This window comes from Parasteatoda tepidariorum, chromosome 11 (assembly GCF_982258835.1).
Source record: "Parasteatoda tepidariorum strain Cologne lab strain chromosome 11, Ptep-v5.0, whole genome shotgun sequence".
NCBI classification, from domain to species: Eukaryota; Metazoa; Arthropoda; class Arachnida; order Araneae; family Theridiidae; genus Parasteatoda; species Parasteatoda tepidariorum.
In genome coordinates, this window is record NC_141765.1 from 83,403,329 (window position 1) to 83,416,326 (window position 12,998).

Below are 12,998 nucleotides of genomic sequence, written 5' to 3' on the forward strand. Positions count from 1 at the left end.
ATGAAAACGAACATTTTTAGTTCGTGCTGAAATTTTATATTTACAACAATATTTTTTCTTCCGCTACTTTACAAGGATTTCAAAAAGTATTAAATACGTTTATTAGGAATTTGGTATTTTTAGCATTTCAAAAAGTAATTAGCAAAAATTACATTATTTAATGATTGATGTTATATCGAGATATTTTTAATTTAAAAATGACTTGAAAATGCAGTTTTTGTCATTGTAAAATAATTTTTCCAAAAGAGAGGTTCTATGAAATTCAACATATGAGCGATTACCGTAGAAAAACTAAAATTAAAGACATTACAATTTGATCATAATTAGTAACACATTTCAGGTTTTTTATCCTTACTTTTCCAGCATTTTCAATAGCGAAGTTCTATAGGTATGTGGATTGAAGATATGATATTTGAGCAATTATGCTTTAAAGTATTTTGATAAATTATGTACCACATTGGTCAAAAAGCCTCAAGACTCGCTACAAAAAAATTATCTTTTTTTTTCTTTTTCAAAAATTCAAATTCTTTCATCCACATTTCTTTAAGATTGATTCATTCATTCCGAATTCCATTTTTTTTTCTCTATCATTTCAATGCTTCTTTTATGAAATGGATCGTCCAGATCCCCAATAAATGCTTCAATTAAATTTTTTGCTTCAATTTTTTCCCATTCTTTTGAGAACTGATAACAGGTAGTTGTAGTTAGGAACCAGATCTGAAGTGGGTGGGATTCTGTTTTCTCACCGTAACCATCGAATTGTAGCAATAAACGTAATTTGAAGAAAGAGTTCTTCGGAATCATTTCTTCTTCATTCCATCCTTATAATTTAGACTAATATCAGCTATTATTGTATCTGTTCTCCAAACAGATGAAAACCCAATTTTATTCTGCCTATTAACCTAAGTGTTAAACCTAAGTCTAATCCATTTTTAGTTATCCACACAAAAATTATGTTTTTTCCTCCTAAACAGCTCCAAGAAGTACTCCGAATCATTCGCAAGTTACTGGGCTTCTTTCACAGTAAACAAACTCGGTATGCATTTGGAAAACATCTTTTTTGAGTAAAATGCTACTAAATTCGTCGGCTAAATTATAATCTGTCTCTTTGCAAACTACCGATGTCATTTGTTAGACTTATTGCAAGGAGCCTTGTTGGTGTATTGCTAAGTGAAATTGATAACTGTGGTGTGTTAACTATCTCATGCAGTGTCTTTTGCCTGTTATCCAGTACAACTTTCAGTAATTATTTTTACTTGTTTCAAACGCAATCCTCTCATTTGGATATCTTCAGCATTCGGTTCATCGATGACCGTACGACCCCGTTTAAATTGCTCAAGACACTGACAATGGTTGCTAATGACGAAAAAGATGCCTTACTATATTTTTCAAGCCATTGCTGTGTTTAAACGTTGCTTTTCCCCATCAAATTAAAGTGTTTTATCAACACAAATATTCGGTTTTATTCCTTGCTTTGAAAAATGTCTCTACTTTTTTTTCTGACTCGAAACTTCTTAACTGAAACTTTAATGTGAAAAGAAATAATTATCGAAATGTCACGAAACTTAGACAGGAATCTTTTGAAAGTCATTACTATCCAATACGTGAATTTGACTTTAACAGCCTCGTTTGTGGGTTAGACTAGAACCTTTGTGACGGACACGTTGAATATCTTAAAACTAATAAACTTTATGAATTTTTTAACACGCATAATTTTTGGTGAGCTAAAAATTGCTTAATTTATTTTTATAACTGTGTAATAATTTGAAACACTTAATTTCTGATTATTCTGACAACAGTTTATAGAGGTATATTTTTGTGTTATTTGACTCGTTGTCAATTATGTCAAATATTAAACGAGGGACCTGTAAACATAGCACTGAATGCTGAATGTAATCTAAATATGAGAGCTTCAACGTTAAATTTAAGTATATCATTTATAAATACTGTTTTGCAGTTAATCATGCGAAAAGAAGCGTTATGAATTAAATTACAGGATCATTTGATGTTGTTTATTTTTTAAATTCAGATATGATAGAGAAAAGTACTCCTTGATTTAACGCGAATAAATTAATTGATAAAAAATATTACTTGATTCTTTCATTATTTTTATCATACTAAAACATTATAGAGTAGAATTTCAAAATATAGATAAAAGATGATATTATTTTTAGAATCAATTGATGTAATTATATGAGAAATTCCTATACCAATGAATTGCTTTTTACCGTACCAGCAACTTTGAGATTTTATTTCTTATAATTTTTTTTTAAAGAGAGGGGTAAAAAAATGAATGGAAGTATTTTAGTGATTAGCGAAAGTTACAATTGCGAGACAATCATTTAATCAAGTTAAACGACAAAAAGTTTTAACCTTTTACATAAAATAAGCAAAAATATGTCAGAAAAAGCAAGAACTGAATTTTTAACAAAACACATAAATAATAGTAAAATATTAAAAGTTAGAAGAAAAATTAGAATCAAAATATCGCCAACAAAAGATGGTGCATTAAATTACACAGATTTCAAAGGAAAAAGTCCAAGTAAACTTAAAAGATTTTGTTATTTTAGTCAAAAGTCAGAAAATTGGAAACATTCTGTAGTTAAGTAATGATTAAGAACGATGCTTTTGTTATGATACACGGCATCAATGTTGAATTTGTTTTGTATAAAATATGCTTGGAATAAATGACGATTGCAATCTTTTTAAAACAATTAAGACATCATTAGATTAATTTTTTTAAATTTAAACTATTTATTCATTGCTTTTTTGATACTGATACTATTCTTTTAATAGTTCAAAATTGGGGAAAAAAATTGTCTTTGTTAAATGGAAGGTAAGACTTGAAATTCTACAAAAATGTTTAAAGAAGGTAATTTTAATAATTTAAGGTAATATAATTTAAATATAATATTCATATAGCATTAGGTTCAATAAAGTAATTTTTAAATAAGGTAATTTTTAAGGTACTTTTTTTAAAGTCATACAGAAAAAAATTAACATAAAAGGGAAACATTAATAGGTTTGTTAATTACTTCTTGAAATTCTTGCAAAACGGTAAATAATCTTAATAAGATGTTTCGAAAAAAAATTATTTTTGTAAAAGAAACGAAAAATGTAATAATTACATTTTATTTAAATTCGCTATTACATTTTTCGATGTAACTATTTAAAAACATACTAAAAACATACATGATTTGGGCTAATAGCAAGAATTAATTACAAAAAAACTAGGAATAATATGGATAATACAGATTGATAACACAAAGATAAGCAAAATATATCGTCAATTTTTATAGATAAGCAAAATATAACGTCAATTTTTATGGGTAAGCAAAATATATCGTCAATTTTTACAGATAAGCAAAATATATCGTCAATTAAAGTTCTAGTTATTATTTTTTGTTTTGTTTTATGTAAGTCATTAATCATATTTTTAAAATAATAGATAAGTCTCTGCCATAAAATAAGATACATTTTCTTAATTTTCTCAAAATAATGTTTTAATATTATATAAAATTAGCTCAAAGGTAAAAAGTGACAATTATTATAAATAAAGACCTAGACCTCAACCATATAGCTGATTCTTAATGATTGGTTCTTAATTCTTAATTTCAGCAATTTATTACGTATTATCTAATGATAAGTAAAATATAACTAATGTACACTGTTAGAAATTTCACGGAAAAATTGTTATTTGATTGTTATTTTACCATATTCGAACAAAACAGGCAAATAACCATAAATAAGATGATAATCAAACTGTTAACTGTGAAAAACCGTTTATTAATTGCTTTCACTTAATACGGTTAAACAAGCCTAATTTCATCTCACTAACTTAGCCCACATAATGAAGCCACCTTGCAACTGCATACATATTATAGGCGAGAGGGCTAATCTGTCAGTCCCAGTGTTGACACTGTTCCCTTCACATGAAGAGTTTCTGGCGCCCTGCACGCTCCAGTGCCCATTATATAACGATACTAAGTGACTGAAAACCTAGTTACGTCCACTTAAATTTTTTTAATGGATTTAAAACCATGCTAGATCTAAATAGTTAAAAAACAGTATAGCTTTGTATTCATGGTTTTATAACCATACTAGTTGTAAACGGTTTCAAAACCATAAAGGTAAAAAACGTTCTTTACTGTAAACTGTACGGTTAATTAGATGGGCAGACTGTTGCTGGTTATTTTACCATAATTTTAGAATGAAAATTCTAACAGTGTAATTGCAAATTTGTATTGAAACTGCCGTTTAAATCTGTTTTTATGAAAGTAACATCAACATTACCACCAACATCAGCATCATCAATGACGTCAAAAATCTTAAAAAGATAATTAGCGTTCATTAATTACTATTACATGTACTTGGGCGTAAATAGTTGAATTAAATTGATATATCGGGTTTCTTTTTTTTTTTTTTTTTTTTTTTTTGAAAAATAACCTCCACCTTAGTAGCTTACTTTAAAAATTATTGACAACCCTGTAATAAAATTGCAGAACATTCCTTCACATATTTTTGTTCACAGATTTATTAAAATGATATATATATATATATATATATACATATCCAGATAATGTCACCCTCAAAAAATATCTTATAAAGCACTATTTTAGACCCTGTAAGAAAGGTGCATTTTAAGACCCAAGCTGAGTGTTTTAGGGGAAATTTTTTGAAATAGTAACGTTTCAGTTCAAAGCCTGTTTCTATAGCAGAAGTTCAGATGCTTTCATGTCTACGTATAATTTCAATAGATGTGAAATAACCTGTTTTCAACGTAATACAGTGATTGATAGTTGATTTATTATTATATTAAGGTAAATAGCCATATGATGTTTTGGACCATCAGAAAGCTATTTACCAAAAATTTTCAATTAAGAATTTTTTTATTGATAGTGAGTTTTTACCAATAACAAAACTACAACTTTTAAAAAAAGGTAAAAGAAACTAATGGTAGTTACTTTCTAGTTTCACAAAATTCGGATATGACTTCTTCTTACTTATTCATGTAACGCGTATCAATCATCTAATTGAGTATCTGTTCGTATAACAAATACTTCAGGTTACATCAGAATTACAGGTTATATCAGAATGAAAAAAGTGAGATGAAAACAACTTACCAAATACGCGCATTACTACGTCATTAGAGAATAAAAAGAGTATGATTACGAATTAATATATTTTTAAATTTTGTTAAAAAAATAATAAAGCACAATTTTGTGCTATTTTTTTCCAGTTCAAAATGCGTTGCATTCAGTGACTATATAATACTATTTTGATAATTATTTCTTATCTTATTATATTTAACAAGCATTTTTTAAATTTATTTGCCGTTAGTAATATGTTTTTCACTTATTGGATTTTGCGTGAATACCAAAAAAAATCTAACTTAGTATTTTCCGGTGAAATTTTCTTTGTATAGATTGTTTCGATAATTATTCAAATTATGTTCTATGGAATCATTTTTCTAATTTAAATGGAATCTATTGCTTGTTTTTTTCTGAATTTTTATTTAATATTTTCTTTATTATTTAGCAAGAAACTTTTAAAAATTATTTTGCCTACCAAAAGAATTGATGTAAAATATAAAATCTTAGATTTAATAATCTTATGATTTTGAATAATCTTAGATTAAATAATTGGACGTACTAACATACAGTGTTAATGACCTAAAATATTTAAATTCATTAGTGCAAACAATAAGCTAAGTTACGAAATCAGGCATAAAAGCACACATTCTCTCAATAAACACACATTTTTTCGGGTGAATTCAGAAAAAAATTTGAGTTTAAAAGAGTTTGTACACCTCTAATAAATTTTTAATTACAGAAAGATAATAAAAAATTAAAGGTAATTTTAAATTCTTATATTTATTTAAATTTGGAATTTTGTCATTGAAATTCATCGTGTTTAAAAGACTGTAAAAATTGCAAGCCTTACATTAAGTTTTTTCGATTCTTATTTAATTAAAAAATTACTGTAAAGTTATTTTTTAACATAAAATCATGTTTGTGTAAGTAAACGCGACAAATGGGTAGAAAAAATTAATGAGCGAGATAAGGTCTAAGAAATATGGTGCAAAACGAAAAGTAGATATAATACTAATGAGATCAGACACTTTCAGCCACTCAAATTATTTAGATCCTCTTTTCAGACCCCCTCTCCTTCTCTCTTATTTAAAGAATCAGCACTCTGCATGTGCCTGGGGAAGAAAGTATGCTCATTTGAAAACAAAAAAAATTGTGTTTGATTTCGAAATTTGAATTATTAAATTATAGTATTTGATTAGCATAATAAAATCTACCCCTTTAACCAATTGACTTCAAAAATATGCAGATGGAAATAAAAGCCGACAGGTTTCAAGTGTTCAAAAATTAGCATTCACATGACTTGACGAGTGAAAAAAGAAAAAAAAGAAGAGTTATTTGAAATATAAAACGTAAAGTTGCCAACGAAAAATAGACAATAAAGTTGAGAAACAAAACTAGAAAAACCACAGCAGCCGAGTGTGTAACAAAGAAAAAAAAATAATAAATTTAAAAAGGAATAAAGAGGAAAATGCAGAACAAAAAAAATCATTATGGCCGAGAGGGGCAAATCAGGGTAAAATTCATTTCCACGTGCTATGGAGAGGTGGTGAGAAATTAATATCGTTAACACTCATATGAATGAAACAAGATTTCAGGGCATCAAGATGAGCTGCTGTGACTAGGGTGGAAATAATTTTGGCATTGTCGAAATTTAGTTTTTCCCCAAAATTCCAACAATGAGCAGAGATTGATGGTTTATTGAATTCTTGGTAACGGACATATCTATCGTGTTTCTTAAATCTTAAAAGACTTAAGGAACACGATAGATACATCCATTTTTTTTATTTTTTATTCTATTTATTTATTTTGTTTCACTCTCGGTTACTGCGCTTTTTCTAACTTTGCTCATTACATTTATTTTCCTTTTTTTTATTAGAAACTTTACAGTTTATATTTCAATTCAATTTTGTTTCTTCTAAATCACGTCTCGCAAGTCTTGGGAATGGGCGTCTAATTTTGAGGGCTTAAAACATGTCCATGTTTATTTCTAACTGCATATTTTTGAAGCAAATTAAGTTTTTTTAATCAAGTAACATAAATTAAAAATCATGGTCGGAAGCACAAATTGGAGTAAAAATTTGCCACAACTGTGACTCTTGGGTCAATATATGACCTGTCAAAGCTCTGGCCAATTTATTATTAATGAAGAAAAAAAACGTGAAGCAGATGTATATTCGTGACCAAATGGTTAAAACATTCTATTCACTATAAGGAGATAGCAAGTTCTAGCAGACGACTGTATTCCAATTTCACTTCTTAACACAGAAAATTGCTTTTTAGCTTTTTATTAAAGTATATGGGTCATTTTCAAAAAGGTGAGCCATTTTGAAAATGCAGCTACACATCATTTCAATAGTTCTTAATTCGAATATAAAATAAAATAAATCTCAGATGGGGTCATATCTTCTTGGAAGTTTTCACCCCATCAGTCATGCTCTTAAAGCTTTCGAATAGGAATTTTACAGATCCCTTGAAAGTAGCTTATGAAATTCTACTCGTTAGATTATTCAATGGGATTTGTTTTGTTTTTGTGCATGATCAACCATTTACGTGCTTAGTTTCACAGAAACTGTTCTGGTGAAACTTTATTGCTTTACGCTATTAAAACTGCAAACGAAAATGTATCTAGTAATTGTATCTTATAAATGTAAATGTATCTAAATGTAGGAAATGTGGATTTACTTACAAAATTACTTAAATGAAATTAAAAAAATAAATAGAGGAAATTTCGAAAAGAATATCATTAATTATCTTCGTATTTAATTTCTCTCTTCTTTTTTTTCTTTCAGATGCCTATTTTTGGGCTGGCACAAGCAGTAAACCAGATACTTCCGGGTTTATAGTCAGTCATAATAAAGAATCGTAAGTTTTATTTTCGTATTTTTGAATGAATATTTCTGAAAAAAATATATTTAAAAATACGCGTACTTCGGAAAAAAATTTTTTTTAACGTCTCTTATACACGTTTGTTGAAAAATCTACCGCATATTTTTCAGATAAAATTTTAGGAATTATTTAGGTTAGATGAAAATTCTGTTTTTAATCTATATTTCAGTCTAAATAAATCACTGTTAAATTAGCTATAAAGATATCATAATTGTTAACTCTGAAGAGGAGCAAAAAAAGTTTACGTACTTCAAATAATAATTTTTAATCTTTTTAAGTGGTTAACAAAATTAATTTAGCGCTTAACAATTTTAACAATTAATTAAACCTTTAACAATTAATTTAGTGTTTTTTTTATTTTTATACTTCCCTTTTTGGCATTAACACTAATTTTTATTTACATAATTTTTAAAAATTAATGAAAAGGTAAGAAAATTCATTTTAAAGTGCATTTTGAATAGTAGCCTGCCTAAAAATGTGTTGGAAAAATGTTTAGAGAAAGCAGTATTTTGAGTAACCAGCAATATTTAGACTAAATTAACTTTTAATATATTTTAAGGCAAAGATTAAAAAAATTTTAAGAATGTTTATAAACATCTGATAAAAAAAAGTAGTTTAATCATTTTGGAAATGAATTATACAATATTGCAAACAAAATATGTCTTTTGATTTTTAATTGAACTATATACATTTTCAAAAAGATTTTATTTAAGCGCTACTTGAAATAATAAAATGCAAAAACAGCTTTTTAACTAATAAATTTTACTTTATTTTTATAACCTATTATGAATCATTTATCAACTGATTTTATAGCGTTTATCTTTTTTATAGTATAATTGCATTTTTTTCAGATCAAATATTCTAGAAAAATCGGATAATCAAGATATGATTCTCCAATTACCAGATGATATGAAAATAGAAGATATACGGTGGTTATCGGTTTGGAGCAAAAAGTTTTTGGTCAGTATTAAAATTTGATATTTGCACATTATTCCTTCACGCAATAATTTAAGAATACGTTTATTATTCTACTAACAAAAGCTTTTACAAGTAATATAATAAAAACTAATATTACTAAATAATATTACTAAATAATATTATTAATAATTATTAATAATTATTGAATAAAAACGAAATAAATATTGATTAGACGAATTATTTAAATTAAGTTTTTAAGCTGTTTGTAGTAAATGCTTTCAAAAATGTTATAACGACGTGACATTGTACAAAAAATTTGACATTAAGAAAAAAAATAACTTTTCACGTCTTCGTGTATTTTTATAAGTAGTTCTTCAATTTGTTATTAATATTAATTTCAGTTTCAACAAAACTAGCTCTGAAAAAAGTGACCGAACATAAGTGGAAAATACTTGCTAATAATTACTTATTGTTTTCATTACTTTAATTAGACATTCAATTTTAATACAAAATATTTTGTTAATAACTGAGGGCACAGTTTTGTTTTACAAGAAAATTATTATATCCAGAAATATGAATTTTTTTACGCTTCGAATTTTTATTTAAATTAATAGTCCGCAAAAAAAAATTACGTATAACAATTAGATAAGTTTCGTATAAGCGAAAAAAATATTCGATTTTATAAGACATTAAACTGTTTTTTACCATACTATGAATAGCTTTAGTAACAAAATCATTTTATGATATCATTTAAACTCATTTCAACTAAATAAAGGCAACAAGACTAATTAAAAAACAAATAAAATGTAGTTATCTGTGAAATCTTCTTATGGATAACGTCTTAACGCAAAAAAATGTTACTTCATGTAAAGATAGGAAAAAAGATATTAAAACTGAAACTTATATTCGAATCTGAGTTTTTATAAGTTAGAATATATATGACGCTGAAGTTGCTTATATCCTTTACTTAAATACGAATACTAAGAAATTAAATATATGTTTAGAACTTTTAGACCACTGAATTTAAATACATTTTATTAATAATTAACAAGAAATATCTAATTAATAATTTCAGAATAAGCAATTACGGTAAATTATTTAAAACTATATTAGTTGCATATTTTATAGGGATAATTAATAATGAAATTCCATGGATAGATGTAATATCGATGTCATGAGAGATAAAATCTTGATCTTCAAATCAAACAAAATTTATTGCTAATGATTATATTAACTTATGTCTCATGGAAACGGTAAAAACTTAAGAGACTGTATATTGTATAGCACATAAAAATTTGAAAATAAAATTATAAAACTTTTATTTTAAACATTTTTGTTTTAAGTTTCCATATTTTGCATTTTATCGAGCATAAATTACCTATAAAAGTACGGGAGTTCTTCAGATGTCAGAAACAATGAATAACATTTAAATTAAAAATTAAATGCTTCAGTCTAAATTTATGGTTTTTCATTATTACAATTTTTTAGGTTAATATGGTGAAGGTGAGGAATTTACATCTTCATGTTTCAAGTAATTACAGTCTCTTTTCCAAATTGTTAGACGCACTATAAGATTCTATGTAAAATCTTAATTATCAGGTAATAATATACAATTTTATTGTTTTTACGCCACTGAAACCGGTTTGCCCTTGTTTACCTTCGTCTATCAATTGGTTTACATTGTAATGCAATACTTTAGAAATAAATACAAATAGAAAGTACATAAAAAATCTCCCGAATAAAAACCCATTACATGTATGTTTAAATATAAAAGTATTGCATATAAACTCGTGCAAAACATGCTTTTAAAAAACTTGAGGGAGTCTAATAATTTGATCTAATTATTACAATATAATGATACAATACCTGTGACATAATAAGTATTCTATATTTATATAATATATCGGATAATTTATCCAATCTTCGAATATATATTATATATCATCTTATTTAACCAATTAGTACCCGAAAGTAAACAAGTGCAAACCGGTTTCAGTCGCGTAAAAACAATAAAACTGTATAGTATTAACTAATAATTAAGATTTTACACAGAATCTTACAGTGCATCTAATAATTTGGCCAGAGACTGTATTCTTGAGATAGAGGAAAGTTGTCTAAATCTTATCATTTTTCCCACATTAATTTTTATCATTCACAAAGAAAAATACGTTTGAAATATTTTATTGATAAAATATAATAATTAGCTACTAATATTACTTTTTTGTACATAATATTTGTGCAGTAAGTACTGAAAATTAATTGTTTTCACAAGGTCTTCGTATGATTTAGAAAAGCAGTTGCCTAGTTCGTACCACTAGCTCCCTATATTGTACCGAGCTAGAAAATTTAAGCAAAAATGGACAACCAAATACATATGCAAGTCCTAAAAGAAGTAGTATTGTAATATAAAATGCAGTACTATATTTTCTGAACTATTATGAGTTCAATAAATGGAGCAACTAAAAACATTACGATAAAACATGAAATTTTTTACTAATAAACTCAAATATGACTCTTACTTGAAAAATTTATGTTTTTTTTCTTCCCTTTAAAGAGTTTTTGAGCGTATTATTTTATCAAAATTTAAAAAAAATCTGAAAATTCTAAGAAACGATATTTTATCTTAAGCAAGTAAAAATATCAAACCTTCAGAAATAGCCCGATCCTATATAACTATGTAATTTTTATTCATTGTTGCGCTATGACTAAAAATGTGAAGCTGAAAAAATTAAAAATACCTCTGTGTGATAACGAACAGTGTTCCACCTTTATCCCTTTTTATTCTTTCAAAACTCTTTATTTAAATATAAGAAAATGGCAACTCTAGACTTAATTGACTCGCAATTTTCAATTGAAGGATAATTTAAGAATATCGAATTTCTAGCCAAGAGAAATTGTGAACAATTACACAAAAAGGCAAAATAATCAAATCGAATGAAATTTTGAATTTAGAAAGCATTTTTAAATTAGCTATTCTTTTCACAATAGACTATGAATAAAAGTTTTTTCTTCTTAATTTTCACATTTTTTAATTCATGATTTGTCTATAAAAACTAATTTTTTAAGAAATAGAAAAAATTGGTCTTCATGTCTTTGCTAGGTATTTCCCAATTTAAGTTTGAAACTCATTCAATGTTAATAAAAAAAACTTTCTACTTGTTTGGTGTTAAAAGTTAAATGTAAATTAAGTAATAAATAACAGCTACTGTATAATTTTTCCAAGTAAGTTATATTTTTAAAAAAAAAATTTTGTTGAATTATTTTATTATTTAAATAAATTTATATCTTGGTCATGGAGCCATACTTTTAAAGTAAGTACATAAACGTACGATTTTTTCGTAAAAATACGCAATTAAGCATTACAACTTGTTTTGAGATACTGGATTGTGTTATTATACTAGATATAAGATACTGGATTGTGTTATTGTGTAAGTATTTTTGGAAAGTATTCAAAAATTATTCCTTGATGCTGTGATAGGTATTATCTAAGGTAATTATCGATTTATTTCGATAGATTTGTTTCTAAGAAATTTCAAAAAGAAGGTAAGAAAATCTTTTATCTGTATTTTTTATAAAGAAAGTCCTTTATCCGCACTGTTAATCTTTGCCTGACTATATAATTAGTCAAGAAATTATAAAATTCACAAATCTAAAAATAGCACCGAAAAATGCTGGAATTCTGTTTTAAGACCAAAAATAAAGATTTTCCGTTTGAGTTTTAATGTTAGAGCATGATAACATCTGAAAAACCACGTTTTCAAATTTTGGAATAAGCCTTTTCTTTGCACGCAACACATATGATTTAATCTCGCATGATGCGTATGAATATGCATGATTAGATTTCAGACATTACATTTCAGAAATCGAAACACAAACATTTCTTAACGACATTCTTAAACTAATTGCACATTATCTGGAATACCTATTTTGCATAAAATTTCTCCCGTTTGCTATAAACACGTGACCGTCTCGTGAAAACTAATCTTAAACCAACAGATTCGCTTAAAGTACTTAATTTTGGAAAACATGAAAAATATTCTTCAGCGAAAATAAACCTGATATTTTAAGCCGTTGCCATTTTGTCATGCAGTTATAAATTTT

The 12,998-nt window shown here is 26.4% G+C and overlaps 1 protein-coding gene across 2 annotated transcripts in view; it reads left to right on the forward strand.

Moving 5' to 3' along the window:
• Window positions 1–12,998, forward strand: part of LOC107448366 (uncharacterized) — a 73,089-nt gene that overhangs the window by 35,272 nt on the left and 24,819 nt on the right. For both annotated transcript variants that reach the window (XM_043054894.3, XM_043054893.3), the window contains exons 3-4: window positions 7,883–7,955; window positions 8,831–8,939. In XM_043054894.3, coding sequence (XP_042910828.2) covers window positions 7,883–7,955; window positions 8,831–8,939 — 182 coding nt within the window. The remainder of the gene's footprint in view (window positions 1–7,882; window positions 7,956–8,830; window positions 8,940–12,998) is intronic.